The sequence below is a fragment of the Phanerochaete carnosa genome, assembly GCF_000300595.1.
Source record: "Phanerochaete carnosa HHB-10118-sp unplaced genomic scaffold PHACAscaffold_4, whole genome shotgun sequence".
NCBI classification, from domain to species: Eukaryota; Fungi; Basidiomycota; class Agaricomycetes; order Polyporales; family Phanerochaetaceae; genus Phanerochaete; species Phanerochaete carnosa.
In genome coordinates, this window is record NW_006767631.1 from 3,341,527 (window position 1) to 3,357,187 (window position 15,661).

The 15,661-nt window shown below is 50.2% G+C and overlaps 3 protein-coding genes across 3 annotated transcripts; 2 read left to right on the plus strand and 1 right to left on the minus strand.

The window, feature by feature from the left end:
- Positions 1–140: 140 nt before the first annotated feature.
- Positions 141–3,236, minus strand: PHACADRAFT_92002 (uncharacterized protein; the record flags this gene model as incomplete). Its single annotated transcript, XM_007394974.1, has 7 exons — positions 141–338; positions 907–1,833; positions 1,890–1,968; positions 2,022–2,089; positions 2,146–2,181; positions 2,237–2,466; positions 2,525–3,236. Coding segments are annotated over 7 exons (2,250 nt in total), but the record flags the coding sequence as incomplete, so codon positions are not given.
- A 9,917-nt stretch (positions 3,237–13,153) lies between these two features.
- PHACADRAFT_194783 (glycoside hydrolase family 5 protein) lies at positions 13,154–14,154 on the plus strand (the record flags this gene model as incomplete). The annotated part of the gene is made up of 6 exons (XM_007394975.1): positions 13,154–13,240; positions 13,293–13,375; positions 13,449–13,532; positions 13,585–13,623; positions 13,867–13,964; positions 14,066–14,154. 6 exons carry the CDS (start codon positions 13,154–13,156, stop codon positions 14,152–14,154), a joined length of 480 nt encoding a protein of 159 aa, XP_007395037.1.
- A 518-nt stretch (positions 14,155–14,672) lies between these two features.
- PHACADRAFT_194784 (uncharacterized protein) lies at positions 14,673–15,239 on the plus strand (the record flags this gene model as incomplete). Its single annotated transcript, XM_007394976.1, has 2 exons — positions 14,673–14,852; positions 14,928–15,239. 2 exons carry the CDS (start codon positions 14,673–14,675, stop codon positions 15,237–15,239), a joined length of 492 nt encoding a protein of 163 aa, XP_007395038.1.
- Between the last annotated feature and the right edge of the window lie 422 nt (positions 15,240–15,661).

The window sequence follows — 15,661 nt, forward strand, 5'->3', positions numbered from 1 at the left end:
CACAACCCTCTACATAAATTCACCCCACTAGAGTCGTCTATGGCACGGCTCGAGTCTGAACCAGATCCATCCTCGGAGCACGATGACATCGCGAGCCAGACCAAGTGCGGTGGCTGAATCCGTGTGCACCAACAACATACTCACCTCACAGATAGAATAGCCCAGGCGGCAATGTGGTATCCTATAGTGACTGCGATCGATATAAGGACAAGATGCCAGGTGGTATCATGAAATCCGAACAAGTCCAGCACTTGCTGTCCAGTCGCGGCAGTACACTCGCCGTTAGTAATGGTATCTGGCGGACAGTTGAACACCTTTCCCTGCATCTCGTTGATGAGCTGCGTTTAGTGATGTGCGGGCCGGGCCTCAAAGCCTGCAAGCCCGCCAAGCCTGGCCCAAAAAGCCTGGCCCGAGTCAAGCCTGGCAGCAGGCTCAAGGCTGGGCTCAGAGCGTAGTCAAGTCCAAGCCCGGCCCGGAAGCCCAGGCTTGGGTGTGCTGGCTCCGTTACCGTTCCCTGAGTTCAGAATAAGGAGAGAGCGACCTAATATGCACATAGAAGACAAAATGTAGATATTCTAGACGTAACGGCTCTCACCGAGCACGATTGTGCGTCACCATCTGGTGCCTGCCGTAGGCGCATGCTTGTGGACTTCGCTGCGACTCGACTTGTTCTGCAGGTGTAGATCTTCTGGAGGTTATAATTTAGTGAGTACATGCAGTATTAATCTACTACACCCAAATACATTTCCTTTTGATAGCACCGGAACACTCGTTGTATTGTGAGCAAGCCCAGGCTTAAGCTCAAGGCTTGGGCTGGGCTCAGGCTCGGCTTGGGCTCAGGGCTCGGCTCGACGTCGCCACAAGCCCAAGCCCGGGCTTTGAGCCCAAGCCGGGCCCGCACATCACTAGCTGCATTCGTACTCCGTACTTCATTGGGAAAATCCACGCAATATCCTGAAGAAACAGGGCAATCGACGCAGAAAGGACACTACCAGCCTGCGAGACGACAGCGAGGAAGACAGAGACGAGGGACACGGAAAGGCCCATGGTGTCGAAGAACGACGCGAAGGCTATGCCGACACTCTTGCCGAAGCTGAGCTGTATCCAGACAAAAACAGTAAATTCAAAGTAGATCCGTGCGTTGCTTTGCATACCCGTAGCGACGTTCATGATGACGGAAAACAGAAGGGCGGAGATGAACTCAGGGACGATAGCAAAGATGGTGAATGCCGTGATAAATGTGGCGCTCGAATACCGCCCACCAGCCGATTTGTAGTCGTGGAAGAAGACGGTCTTCTCCATCGGGTAGAGTGCAGCCAAGTTCAGGAAGCCAACATAAGCAAGAGCAGTGGTAGTTTCCACAATCAGACCGATGCGATCTTGAGCACTCGTTGGACCGTTGGACAGTCGCAGGAAGAATAAGAAGAAACAGATAGCTAGAATTGGGGCCTGGGTCCACCTGGTCCAGAAGATATCCGGCTGTCTCCAGCTGTTGCAGAATGTTCGATCGAGGACGACAGGAAGGGCGATCCATATGGGCGTGTACTCTGGACGATCTTCTAGCTCTACAGGTGTATCGGCAACTGCTTCTTTAGCGGCGACGGATTTGCTAGCTATGTACTCGAGCATTTTGTCTTGTCGGGTCTTCCAGGACTCAATCAAAAATTTGACACAAGCCGAGGTCTGTTCTTGCCTAGCCTGTCCACGCACGTCGATCGATATTAAATCCATACAGTAGTCCGACGGATTGTAGGACGGAGGGCAGACATAGCCTGCTAACGCAAAATGGGGAAGTAGTTGCTCTCGAGGACCTTGATAGACAACATTTCCTTGCTGGATTGGCCGTGAATCAGTAAATAAAAGCAAGCACTAGTTCACTAAGGTAATACCTTGGCTAGAACTACGAAGTTATCGACCATGTTATAGATGTCGCTGCGGGGCTGGTGCAGGGATGCTATCACAGTCCACCTGTAAAAAATTGTTCAGAATGGTCTCGACGCTGGATATACCTTGAGACTTACCCGCTGCGGGCAATATCTTGAAGAGCCTCCATCACGTTTCGTGCTGTGCTGGCATCTAAACCGCTGGTCTGCCCAGTCTATCAGACACGATCATTCGACTGCTGAAGACAAAAGGTGTACATACAGGTTCGTCAAGAATGAGCACTGCGGGGTCATTGATCTATCCAACCTTCCATCAGTATCCCATACAACGGTGAATGCACCAAAGACTGTACCATTTGACATGCTAACGATAGCCTGCGCTTCTCTCCATCCAATATCCCCTTCAGTAACTCGCTGCCGACCATTCCATCAGCGCAGTCCCGAAGACCGAGCATCCTCAGAACTTCTTCCGCACGAGCAATCTTGTGCTTGCAACTGACTGTGCTGTGCAACTTGATGATAGCTGCAAACCGGAGCGTCTCCCGTACGGTCAATGCTGGCAGGTGATAGTTGTCATCTGCATCTTCCCATCAGCACAACGAACACGAGAGGGCTAATGCAACCTCAATCTATTCACATACCTTGCTCGACGAAGGCACATATATGCCTTGTGCGACTCGATACAGGTACACCATTGAGCTTGATCTCTCCATGCCCCTCAAACGAGCTGACCAGCCCACCCTTTGTCGGCCGCCCAGCACACATCCGCAGGAACGTACTCTTCCCCGACCCACTGGGTCCCATGATCACCGATACCTCACCGCTCGGAAACCGCGCACTAACATCTGTCAGGATCGGCGTCTCGATGCGCTTGAACGACGGAAGCGTCCGGCGGACATGGAAGAGTCCGACGTGCTTGGCGGTGACGTCGACGCACGCCCACACGATGTTGATCTCCGCCTCGCTGATCTCTTTGCCCTTGACGTCGCTCGCAACGCACTGCGCATGTCGCACACCGCCGGGCTTCCACACCATAAGCAAAAACCACGAGAAGGTCATGACGGCGAGCAGGAATCCCAGGTTGCCGAGGAACATCAGCCACAGTGGCTCCGTGGGTGAGATGCGCAGGCCACGGAGCACGTTGTTGCCTGAACACTGTGCGAGTGCGGAGGCGGTGACACCTTGGCAGGAGAATGTGCAGTTGCGGAACTGGGAGATGACGACGATGCGGAAGGAGAAGAAGTGAGGGGAGATCCAGCGGAACCAGCGAATCCAGCCTGGGACGTTGACAATAAAAAAGCCTGGGGAAAAGATGAAGAAGATAGAAAAAGCGTTCCTGAGGAGTGAAACCCGTTGTCGTAAAGAAAAGGTTAGGATAAGAAAAGTAAGTAAAAAATAAAAAATGAGGTTTGGTATAAAGAAGATTCTAGGAGAAATCCTAGAAGGCTACTTTTTAATAAAAGAGAATGGAGTTTGGTCTGTTCTAAACTAAAAGCAAGAAGGGTATAGTATGGAATACTTAGATTTGGTTTTCCCAATCTTTTCTTTCCAGGGTTCACTGGGTTAGCCTTTCACCCAAGCTATCCTGGTGTTCGTGGGGGACTAATTCAAAGACCACCTACTAATTTGCTTAAGTACTCTAAAGCCTCACTTGCCTGTTTACAAGGGACTTTTTAAGGAATCTTAGAAGATGGGCTGTAAGGAGGTTTGGTTAGTAGCTTAAAGACTAGCTACTTGGGTTAGTAGAATAGGGTTTTTAGATAAGTAAGAAAAGAGGGTAACAAAGACAAGTTAATGTCTTGGTTAACTTGGTAAGCTTTGGCTAGTGAGGACAGTTTAATGTTCTTAGAGGATTTGTATAACTTGAAGCAGTCTGAGGCTTCCAATTTAGAGTTGAAGATCAAGAATAGAATTAATCTCTTTACTGCTAGTCTAATTACTGTAAGCTCTACAGGAGACATACCACAGTCTCAAATAATGACGCCACTAGCTCTAGCAGTCTAGGATTAGTCAAATAGTGAACTCGTGCACTATACCAAGGGCGTTTCCCTTCAGGTTATTTGAAAGTCAGAGGCTCTACTGTGCTTAAGGAATTTCCTAGGCTTTAAAGAAAGGAGTCTATTCTCTGAGAGCTAAAGAGCTCAGGGAATTAACTGCAGGTTTGCTGCCAGCTAAATCCTTGAGAGTGTGTGTGATGCTTGGTGGGTTGGTGTGTTCGTGTCCTTTTTGCTCTCAGAGAACCTCTCCTATTTATACCTTTCAGCCTGTTGTTCCTTAGCCAATAGCAAAAACTGGCTCTTCTATTCTACTGTAATTACTAAGCTACTTCTACTTTTATTAATAAGCATTTTGTCTGTATTAGTCAGCCTTCTGTCTGTTTTACTAATGTATTGGTAAGCTATTACTAATGTTTGTTAGAGTATTACTATATTTTGGTAATTCATAGCTGTTGAGCATAGACCTTTACTAAGCATAGTTTTTAGATTACTAAGAAGCTGAGTCATATTAGTCATTGATTCACTTTTAGTAAGCTTAAGTGTTTATGCTTACTTTGCAGCTCTGAGTAAGTGGTTTCTTTTTAATTTGAATACCTATTATTCCTTTAGTTTTTCTATACTTATAGTTATGGTGCATGACACCATGCGAAGCTACGCTACACCACAGGCTTGGATCCGCCAATGGACAATCAGCAAAGAAGCCGCAGCGCTTAGATTGTTGACTGAATGGGTACACTCAAAGAAGAGTGTTGACGCCTCCAAAGCCTGTATGAACCAAATCAGGCAAATGAAAGAAGAAGAAGCAATAGACTTCTTGAATGAATTACGAAAGCAGCCTCGATTTATCCAAGGAAGAAAGGGGACACAGATGGACGTCCCAATGATCATCACTACCCTGGACACGCAGCAGCGCTTATCAGTCAAAGCGCTATTAGACACTGGATGCACCGAACCATCTATTGATGCGCAGTTTGTCCGCGATAACAACATCGCTACAAAGAAACTGCCATCACTGATCCCTGTCTATAACGCGGACAGCATGCATAATGCAGGCAGCGCTATCACCGACTTTGTCAAATTAAGGGTGGAAATTCAGGACCATGTTGAACGGCTTCTGCTCGCCGTTACCAATCTAGGGAAGACCCCAATCTTCCTTGGATATGAGTGGCTACAGATTCATAATCCATCTATTGATTGGCAGGAACAAGTCATTTAGTTTGATCGGTGCCCGATTACCTGCAAATATGCCACCTGATTAATTGATATTGATGCCAATAAAGAAGAGCCCAGCGATCCGGAGGCTTGCCTAGAAGAAGGGGATAGAATCTTTATTCTAGACCATGAAACATACTTTGCTATGGGAGCAGCACATATTCGCACCACAGCCACTGATCTAGCGATCAAAGAAAGTCTGAAACACAAAGCCAAGACCTTTGAAAATACCGTCCCGAGTCACTATCACAATTACTCCAACATATTTAGCAAAGAAGACTTCGACTCTTTACCGCAAAGACGACCATGGGACCATGCAATTGAACTCACACCAGGCGCACAACCAATCAGTTGCAAAGTTTACCCTATCTCCGTAAATGAACAAAAAGAACTTGATGAGTTCATAGAAGAGAATCTCCAAACTGGGAGAATCCAACCATCAAAATCCCCGTGGGCTTCTCCATTCTTCTTTGTCATGAAAAAAGATGGACAACTTCGACCCGTACAAGATTATCGAAAGCTGAATGAGCTGACAATTAAAAACTGCTACCCACTTCCTTTGATACAGGAACTAGTAGACAAGCTAAAGCAGGCGCGGTACTTTACAAAACTAGATGTCTGATGGGGATACAACAACATCCGTATCAAAGAAGGAGACAAAGAGAAGGCAGCATTCCTAACAAGTCGAGGACTATTCGAGCCACTTGTTATGTTTTTTGGTCTTACCAATTCCCTGGCTACATTCCAAACTGTGATGAACGATCTCATCAGTCAAGGACACGTGGTAGTCTATCTAGACGACATCATGATCTTCACTCAAGATTTGAAAGAACACCGTTGGATCACGCGGCAAGTTCTTCAGATCTTAAGAGAACACAAACTTTATCTGAAACCAGAAAAGTGTGAGTTCGAGAAATCAGAAATAGAATACCTCAGAATGATAGTAGGAAAAGGAGTTGTTCGCATGGACCCAGTCAAGATAGAAGGAGTTGTCAATTGACCTCGACCCGAGTGCAAACAAGACATTCAGGCATTCCTTGGATTTACCAACTTCTACCAAAGGTTCATCCGAGATTATGGCAAAATAGCAAAACCGCTCAGTTCACTAACAGGCAATGCTACCTTCAAATGGACCGTCGAACAAGAAGTAGCCTTCACAAACTTGAAGAACGCTCTCTGCACAGCGCCAGTGCTAGCCATACCCAATGACAACGACCCATACCAAGTAAAATGTGACGCCTTGGACTTTGCCGTAGGAGCAGAGTTAGCCCAGAAACAAAATGGCAAATGGAAGCCTGTTGCTCACCTGTCTAAAGCCATAACAGCTGCCGAAAGAAATTACGAGATTTATGATAAGGAACTTCTAGCAATCATGACTAGTCTTGATGAGTGGCGTCAGTACCTCATGAGCACCATACATCTGTTTGAAATATGGACAGATCACAAGAACCTAGAATACTTCCGGAAGCCGCAGAAGCTCAACTGGCGGCAGGCCCAATGGGCAACCGAGTTAGCTGAATATCAATATTTGTTGCATCACAAGCCCGGTAAATCTAATGGCAAAACAGACAGACTATCTTGCCAAAAGAGGCACAATGCAGGAAAGGAAGACAATTCAGATATTGTGTTACTGAAACCAGGACATTTTTGTGCCCTAATTCGTAGCACCGTATTTAGTTTAGAAGGAATTGACCAGGACTGGGTCACAGAAATTAAAAAATTCAAAAAGAACCGAGATTTGCTAGTTACCGTAGCTTTACAGAATAAGGACAAAGACTGGGATGAAGATGACACCGGACTCGTGACATGGAAAAATTGTATCTACGTACCAGTAAATAGAAGACTCTGTGAGCAAATCATTGCTCATCACTATGATACCCCATTGGCTGGACATCCTGGCCAATACAAGACACATGAAATGGTCACGCATAACTACTGGTGGCCTCAAATCCAAGAAGACATCCGGAAGTACGTGGCCAGATGTGAGAAATGCCAGAAGACCAAGGTTCATACGACACGACCTACCGGACTTCTATTCCCAAACAAAATTCCTTCACGGCCCTGGGAAGTAATCTCCGTGGACAAGATAGGCGTATTACCAGACTCATTTGGGTACAATGCCATCCTCGTAATCGTCTGTATGTACTCTAAACAGATAATTGCGATACCAAGTACCATTGAGCTCAACGCCGAAGGATGGGCAAAGGCACTCCGAGATAACATAGTCGCACATCATGGACTACCCCGAAAGATCATCAGTGACAGAGGAACTGAATTCAAGAATCAGTTCATCTCTGAGTTGTACCGATTCCTCAGAATCGAAGCCAATCCCTCAACCGCATATCACCCCCAGACAGACGGACAAACAGAACGCATCAATTGCAAGATAGAACAATATCTCCAATTATTCATCAACTACCCACAGGCTGATTGGGCTGAATGGCTGCCTCTCGCAGCATTTTCGTACAATAATAAAGTCCACTCCTCCACCGAATATACTCCTTTCTTTGTCAATAAAGAATATCACCCTTACAAAGAAACTCAACCGGTACGAGAAGGACTGAGCAAAAATGTCCAACAATTTGTTGATCGAATGAGTCAGGTACGCGAAGATACCAGTGCGGCTATAGGACTAGCACAGGAATCCATGAAACGTTTCTATGATAGGAAAAGAAAGAGCAGACTGGAGTACAAGGCCAAAGATAAAGTTTGGTTAGAAGGAATAAACATCTGAACTGACAGACCAATGAAGAAGCTTGACGATAAGTGATACGGACCCTTCAAGGTCAAACGCAAAATTGGCGCTTCTGCCTATGAGTTGGAACTCCCGCGTCAATGGAAACAACATCCTGTGTTCAATGAAAGTCTTCTTAGTCCCTTCAAAGAACCAACGTATCCCTCGCAACAACGTGAACCCGTAGTCCCTGACCTTGTAAATGGCGAGGAAGAGTGGAAAGTTGGAGAAATTCTTGACTCCCATCGTGATCAAAACGGAAACCTGGAGTATCAGGTGCTCTGGAAGAACAGTCCCCACGGCGATCGCCATTCCTGGGAATCACAGGTGAACTTGACTAATTGTCAAGAACTCCTTCAGGAATTCCATGCGAGACGTCCTGACAAACCCGCGCCTATGACAATTCGAATCCCCCCTCTATTGACACAACCCGTTCACATGCTCACACGTGATACCACTCTTTTGGTACAACGGATGGGTGGGATTCTCCCGAAGCAAGGATCTGAAGAAGCTGCTGGTCTCGACCTCTACTCGGCTGAGAGCACTAAGATACCGGCGCGAGATCGCAAGATTGTCGGTACCGGCATAGCGATGTGTGCCCCTCACGGAACCTGTGTGCGGATTGCGCCACAAAGTGGATTAGCAGTCAAAGGGACAGATATTGGCACTGGAGTCGTAGACGGAGACTACACCGGAGAAGTACGCATGGTGATGATCAATACCACCGATCAACCCTTCCAGGTACGCGCCGGCGATTGAATTGCACAAGTCATTCTGGAACGTATTGTGTCATGCAATATCGAGGAGGTTTCAAATCTATCCAAAACTCAGCGAGGAGGAGAAGGTTTTGGCTCGACTGGTAAATAATCATGAGGACACGATTCTAGATGGGGGGTAATGTCATGAATATTACATATTCCGGATGGTTCTCCCGGATTCCACAGTATTCTTTTACTTTCTATACACCTCCGTATATTCGTAGGATAATCTAGTTATTGAGTCTGACATGTATATAAAGAGCTCGTACTGCTCAATAACAAGCCAGACTCGAGCTGGTCTTTACTCACCCACTTTCCTCTCGTCTGTCTCCTCACTCTTGTCGTAGCCCAGTCCAGTTGGATTGTAGGTTGCTGACAGAAAGGCATGCCACGCGACGCAAGGTAGGAGAGAAAAGGGCGCTGTAGGATCAATGCCGTCAGTCCTGCGCGCGAAAATAGCCTCAGAGCTAGCAAAGTAACGGTCCGCCTTGTGCGCAAGCAGAACGCGACTAAAACTTGTGGTGTTGGTAGAGACCGAGCGTCGACGGACCAGCTTCAATGCAGGAGGAGCGAAGAGAGACATCGTCGGGCAAAACGAGTTCACGGGGCAGTCCATAACGAACGCCAAGGTGACAAACAAGAGATCGTCATGACTCAGAGATCCACGCTCGACTTGACCGACAGGAGATCCTCCGGGGTTGAGGGTCTTCGGCGTTTTAAACTGCTTCTCGCAGTGTCGTACAGGAAATAGTTTGTATATGAGAGCGCTCGAGAATCGAGCGCGGCGCGTTCCTCCGAGGTTCACTGGACCACGACGTTGAGTCGAGCTATCTCGGCGTTCGTGCGATTTGAGGGAGGGAGAGTAGCGAGTCGGTGTCGATGAATGCAAAGTTAGCGACGGTGGGACTTGCTGCGTATCCGGCAGACAACTTAGAGGGCGAACGCTGCCTGTTCTCACCAAGAGAACTTCAGTCGGATGGGCACTCAAGAGCTGCGGGCAAACAACAGGTATATTTCTCAGGTACTACTACTGACGTAGCCGAGAAGGAAAACACACGTTGCGGGGCAAGGTCTCTCTACTCTAATTCTCTACGGGCTACTACCTATATATTCTCAGGCCGTTTACCTTCGTTTTGATCCTCGCATTCGAGGGTGGTCCCTACAATCTGCCTCCGTCTGGTTCGAGAACGTCGCACTTTGCTTCCGACGGACTCGCAGAACAGACGACGCATTGCGCTATCTTCCCACGCGCTGGTCCGTGCGCTGCGCGGTGAGTTTCGTTCGTCGACGCAAAGTCGATGTCTGACAGCAGCCAGCAAAACAGCGCGTGGCGAGCCGCGACCGCAGGATAGAAAGGTTCAAGCTGGCTGCAGATGCCCGAACAGCGGGTCTCGACCGAGCCGGGCCTGATAAAGTGAGACATGTACTTCAACGACGGGGGTGTAATTAAGACGCACGTGGTCCTCACGGAACGCAGCGACCGGGACATGACTGGCGAGTCTACAGATCGAGTGGAAAATAATGGGCATCGCAGAAGGAGACGTACGATTGGAGGCGTGAAGCGTAAGCTTTGTGAGTTGACTTGTCCAAGGCGAAACCAAACAATTGCGCGCTCGCGAACAAGCTTCTCAAGAGACCTGGGACGCCTGGTGGGAATGCCCAGCTTTGCTGATGCATGTTCTGAAGGTAGCAGGCAGAAGGGACCTCATTGAATGCGGGGAATACGATCTCGGGTTGCGCATGAATACTTGTCCATGCGGCAAGCGTGATGTGAGCACGTACGGGGGTCGTTTAGCTCCGCGTCTTCGCGATACACATTCTCCACCTAAGCTTATACACGGCGTACGTCACTTCCTTTCTCACCTGCCCGCTGTACGTGTCGATAAGCGCAAGCCGTCGGAACTAACTTGAATAGCCAGGCTGAACGGTGTGCCAAGGGGACCTGCGAGGTTCGGAAACGTGAGATGGTCTGTAACGGGCATGACCGAGGACACAAGACGTGCATTGCGGACTCAACTGGCAGAGTTCGTCATAGCCGGCGGGCTCTTTGCCTCGTAACTAGTATGTCGCATGAAAGCTTGCTGGACACTGCAGCGGTGTAGGGATTCCATAAGTCTTTTTCACGCCTAAGAGTAAGCCGAGACGTATGTGTAGGACGACGAGGCTATACCGCTGCTGTAAAAGCCGTGCAGGGATTATGACAAGGCTTGAGGCAGCAGGCGATGTGTGAAAAGAAGATAAGTATTTTATGTTCCGGCTCGATATGGTAGCCTGATTTTGGATCAGTCGGCCCTAATGGTTATTGTGTTCAGTCGTATTTCAGCAATGACCGGTGAGCACAAAAGCACCTGCAGAGCGCACCTGGCTGACAAATAGCTATGTGATATCCGAACTGAACCAACTGTACGTTTAGCCAGCGAGTATTGTACCCAAATTGCACCGGACGGCGACTGTCATGGGCCTCGTCGCATGAAACGGCGGTGGCAAACTATTCTCATTGTGCTTCGGGCTAGGTACATATGCGCGAGCCGCTGCATCAGCGAGGCTCGCGAAAGACCGGACTACACCCCGCCAATGTCTATTGGATGAAAGCTTCGGACAAGTGAGTCAAGACCGAATATGACCCCAGCATAAGTACGCGGTGGTCGTCGCCCTCGGAGACGCTCTCCCTGTCCTGTTGATATTGACATCCTTGCCGTCTGGTGACTGCGGTCCAAAGGGAGAGCGCAGACCGAGAGGGACGCGAGTGTGGGGCTTGGAGATCGAAGTCGGCTGATCAGGTCGAGCAGCCGAGCGATGCATCGCTAACGCGGCAATCGTGACCATCGAGTGCTAGTATATGCAGATCTGCAGGGCAGCCTGAGGTCGCAGTGAGAATGGTGGCAGTAGTCAAGGGGCAAAAAGACTTACCAAGACAACATATTCCCTACAGAACCGTAGCTGTGAGGCTTGTGCGTGTGATTGATTCACGAGGCCGAGTGCAAGGAGGCCAGCAGGCTGTCGGGACTCTTGACGTAGTCTGTAGCCGAGAATGAGACGTATTGCGTGCATGAACGGGCAGAGGAGGACATACACAGTGCTTCAAATAGTGCCAGCGGTTCGTTGGCGCGATGGCACGCTGGCAGAAGGACGGTTCTCAGTGAACTCGACGCAGGAGGGCGATTCCCGTGTTGTCGTGACGTAAGTGCTTCCTAGCAAGCAGGAGTGGCAGTTGCAGAACGTGCGCTGTGCGAGGTCATAGCTAAATTTAGCAAGAAAAGCGCACAGGTCAGAATACAACCACGCACCTTGGCTCCCTGGGTCCAGTGGCATACTGCTCTCCTGGTGCGTACCGCCTATGCTCAGGTTCAACTCAAGTCCACCCAGATGTAGCCGAGTCGTTGACGTTGATGCCCTTCTGGACGGGTGACTGCATAATAAGCGAGGGGTTGCATGAGAGATCGATTTCACAGCGATGTGCTTCACACATGCAAATCACATGCCAGCCCGAGCGCGCTTGCAGCGTTGCGGTTCCGTCGTCCTCTGACATGTCCTTCGCCAAAAGACTATCTTTCTGCATGCTGCAGTCAATCTGCCCGGATATCTGTTGGAAAACTCCTGCTTGCTCGGGTCGTTATCACCGACGGACATCTCTGCGGCCCCTTTACGCCTTCCTGTACACCGACCGGTGTTGAGGCGAAGATGGGCCATATACTGTACACCCGAATATCCTGCTCAATATTCTCTCTGAGACAGCTGCATGCTGTATTCTGTAAGATGTACGTCAAACATTACGGACAATGTTCAACGTTCCCGTCGATCTGATGTCGGTTTGTAGGTGCAGAAGTCGTCCCTTGCCGCCTTCCGTCGTTTGTTTGGTCGCACTTGATTCGACGAGAATAACAACAGATACGCTTATTTTGTTGTCATGTGAGGGAGCATATCCTAAGAAGAGCATGTGATTGAACGAATCATCTATGCGTGATGGCGCACAGAACCTTTCTGGGGATGGTGGGGATGTTAATTCCAGACACGGACTGGCCAGTACCGGGGCGTAGCAATACGAAAATCACGTACGCAATTCCTCTGCACACCCCCTGGACCGCCGTGACTTGCGGCTTGGCCCAAGACTGGCAACAAATGTAAGTGTATTGGTTCCGCGGTCGAAGCCAACGCTGGCTCACCACAATGATTAGGCAGCGATATTGTATAGCGACTCTGCCCGAAATTCGTGCAAGTGCTTGAATCTTTATTCTGTGTGAGGGCTTCGCCGGCTCCACCACCTGTGTCCCTGGTATCGTCCGCACCGCCACCAACAATTTCAAGAAAACTTCTCCAGTTGCTTATGACCTTGTGGCTCGCAGTATCTTTCGGCCCACTCCCAGCACATTACCGGCTCCTCATCCTCAGCTCCACCAAGCGGAAATGCGACGCACAGTTCTCCTGCGCCCTCTAGCGGCGCACCGCCCAGTGCCGATCGTCTGCGTTCTGCGGGTGTTAGCATCGCCGGTCTCGACTTTGGCTGCAGCATGGACGGCTCGCGCATGGCCAACAGCACATGGTCTATTCTGCTCGAGCACCGCGGCTACGATGGCACAGGAAAGATGCAGCGCTTTCGACGACGACAGCTTCGGCGTCTTCTGTCACCCTGTCGGCTGGCAGTTCCTCACCGACGGCGTGCTCACTGACACACTCGACGGCTGACACACTCAGTGAGGATAACTTCTAGGAGCGCAATAGCCTTATCCAGGCTTTCTTGGCTACCGACGCAAGCTGCATCGTCAATGTGCACAGCTATGCTCGCTGGAATGGGTAGGTGACTTGTGTTCTCCGCGTTATATTGTACTCCCTGAACTGACGTCTACTTTTAGATTATCGGCCAAAGTGCTCCAAGCAATGAGATCTTCGCTTCACTCCGGGGCAGTATCGCAAGCGAATACGTCGACAATGACCAGATCATTTTCGGAGTGTAAGTCGTCTCAGCGTCCTTCATCCTGACTCGGACGTTCATTCTGTGTTAGCATGATCGAGCCCATGATATCCCTGACATCAATATCTGGGTGAGATCTATCCAGGCCGCTGTTACCGCCAGACGCCAGGCAGGCGCGGCAACGCAGCTGATCCCGCTCCCGGGCAATGACTACACATCCGCCGAGACCCTCATCTCAGACGGCTCCATGTCTGCCCTCGGCAATGGACTTCACAAACCTCGCCTTCTGCGCCCACAGGCACCTCGAGTCGGACCATTGGCACGTTCTTTGCTGGGCTTGCTCTAGATAGATGCTAATAGACTACGTGACCAGCAACATCAATGATGCCTTCGGCCTGCTTGCGACCTACTTGTGTGTCAGCGGCCGCCATGCGTTCAACACCGAGACCGGCGACAGAAACACCGACCCGTGTGCGACGCACCTCTGCTAGCGAATTGCCTTTGTCCAGCAGAAATTTGATGGTGCGCTCGTTTCTGTCACGTATGTAGCAACGGCTGACGAGGATGTGCAGTCTTCCTCGGCTATGTCAGCAGGGCCGCAGACCACTTTGACTCAAGCTACGCCCTCCGCGAGGTCCCAACGGACACCAACGGTGTCTAGGCTGATGCATCGCTTGCTTGGCACCATATTAATTCTGAGAACGGCGGATTCCTCTCAGACCTTCAGATGTTTGTCGTGTTTTACTCGGAGCTGTACTCTGGCATCGACGAATTGCATGCATGCTTCTACCCGGCAGTTTCGCGAGCGCCGAGAGTGAGAATGGACGATTGCTGACATGCCTCTGACTATCCGGCTCGAGGAGGCACAAGGTCAGTCCGTTTCGCCTTTACCGTGATCTCCGGACGCTGACGCAAAGTTCAGGCATCCTGTGTGCGAGTCATGGGTCCTGTGTACTGACATTTGCTCCAGCTGGCTTGGCTGCGGAGGCATGAGCATTCTCCTGGATATTGCCGCCGCATGTGTCGCACGCAGTAAGAAGCCAGGCTTGACTTGGTAAGCGACTGTCTCTTGACATAGGTAAAAGACACGAAGTGGACCCTTACCCCTGCGACTCTTGCGCTTTGAATTGTCTCTGCCAAGGCGTCGGCTCATGTATAGCAGCAACGTATCAATCGGCCATGTTGCAAGAAGACAAGCGGCTGATGAATGAGTTTTGTTTCCAGGTAGTATTGTTGGTTATGAGCGCTGAGGTTTGGGATTCAAATTCTGAAGACTTCATCATAGCTATCATTGCAGAGCTGAACAGGCCCTACCACTTGCGTGTCCTGTGGCTTTTGCAGCGAGCGAGCTCGATGATCGTACGTGGCAAGATCTTTATTGTTGTCTAGACCCGCTACTTACGCTTTCTACCAGACCTCCCACGCATCCCGTAGATTGCAGTACTCGGGCGGGTCCGCTGCCCTGCCAACAGCGAGGGCGATCGCAAGCATCGTGACTATCACCTCCCTACCGAGCGCCGAGCAGCAGCTTCTACAGCTCTTCGTCGACCATCGCCTCAAGCGTCATCTCAAGCGCACCCACAGGCATCCGGCCTCGACCGCGCCCTCGGAGTCCCCATGCACCTGCGCACCAAACTCTCCGCCGGTGGGTGCCAGCGCGCTGCGCTTCGCGACACCAGCGTGAACACCGCAGGCTTCGGCTTTGGACGCAAATCGGACGGCTCGCGCACGGCGTCCGCGGCGTAGCCGCCACTGATCAAGCTTCAAGGACTACGGCATCAACGACGCCGGTCAAAATCGGATGCGGCGCTTTGTCACTGATGACACCAGCTTCAGCGTACTTCCGCCTGCCTAATCGGCCAGCAGTTCCTCATCGATGGCGCCCTCTGCAGGCCTTGGGTACGGTAAGTTCTGTTCAATGCTCCAGCCGCCTTTCCAATCCTGGTGCTCACTTTGTTCCTGAAAGCAGCGGTGTTCGCTTCTCGCACAGCCATTAAACCACGTGCGAGCAAGCTGTCCGAGCGGGCTGTACCCGGAATAGCCCACGAGGCAGACGACCAACCTCCTCGTTGCACGGTGCTTGCTCGTCACTCTGCCTTAGACCAAGCTACAACCCCGAAATCCGTCTTGAACAACATATCCATAATTGTGCATTGTCCTTCTTTGGG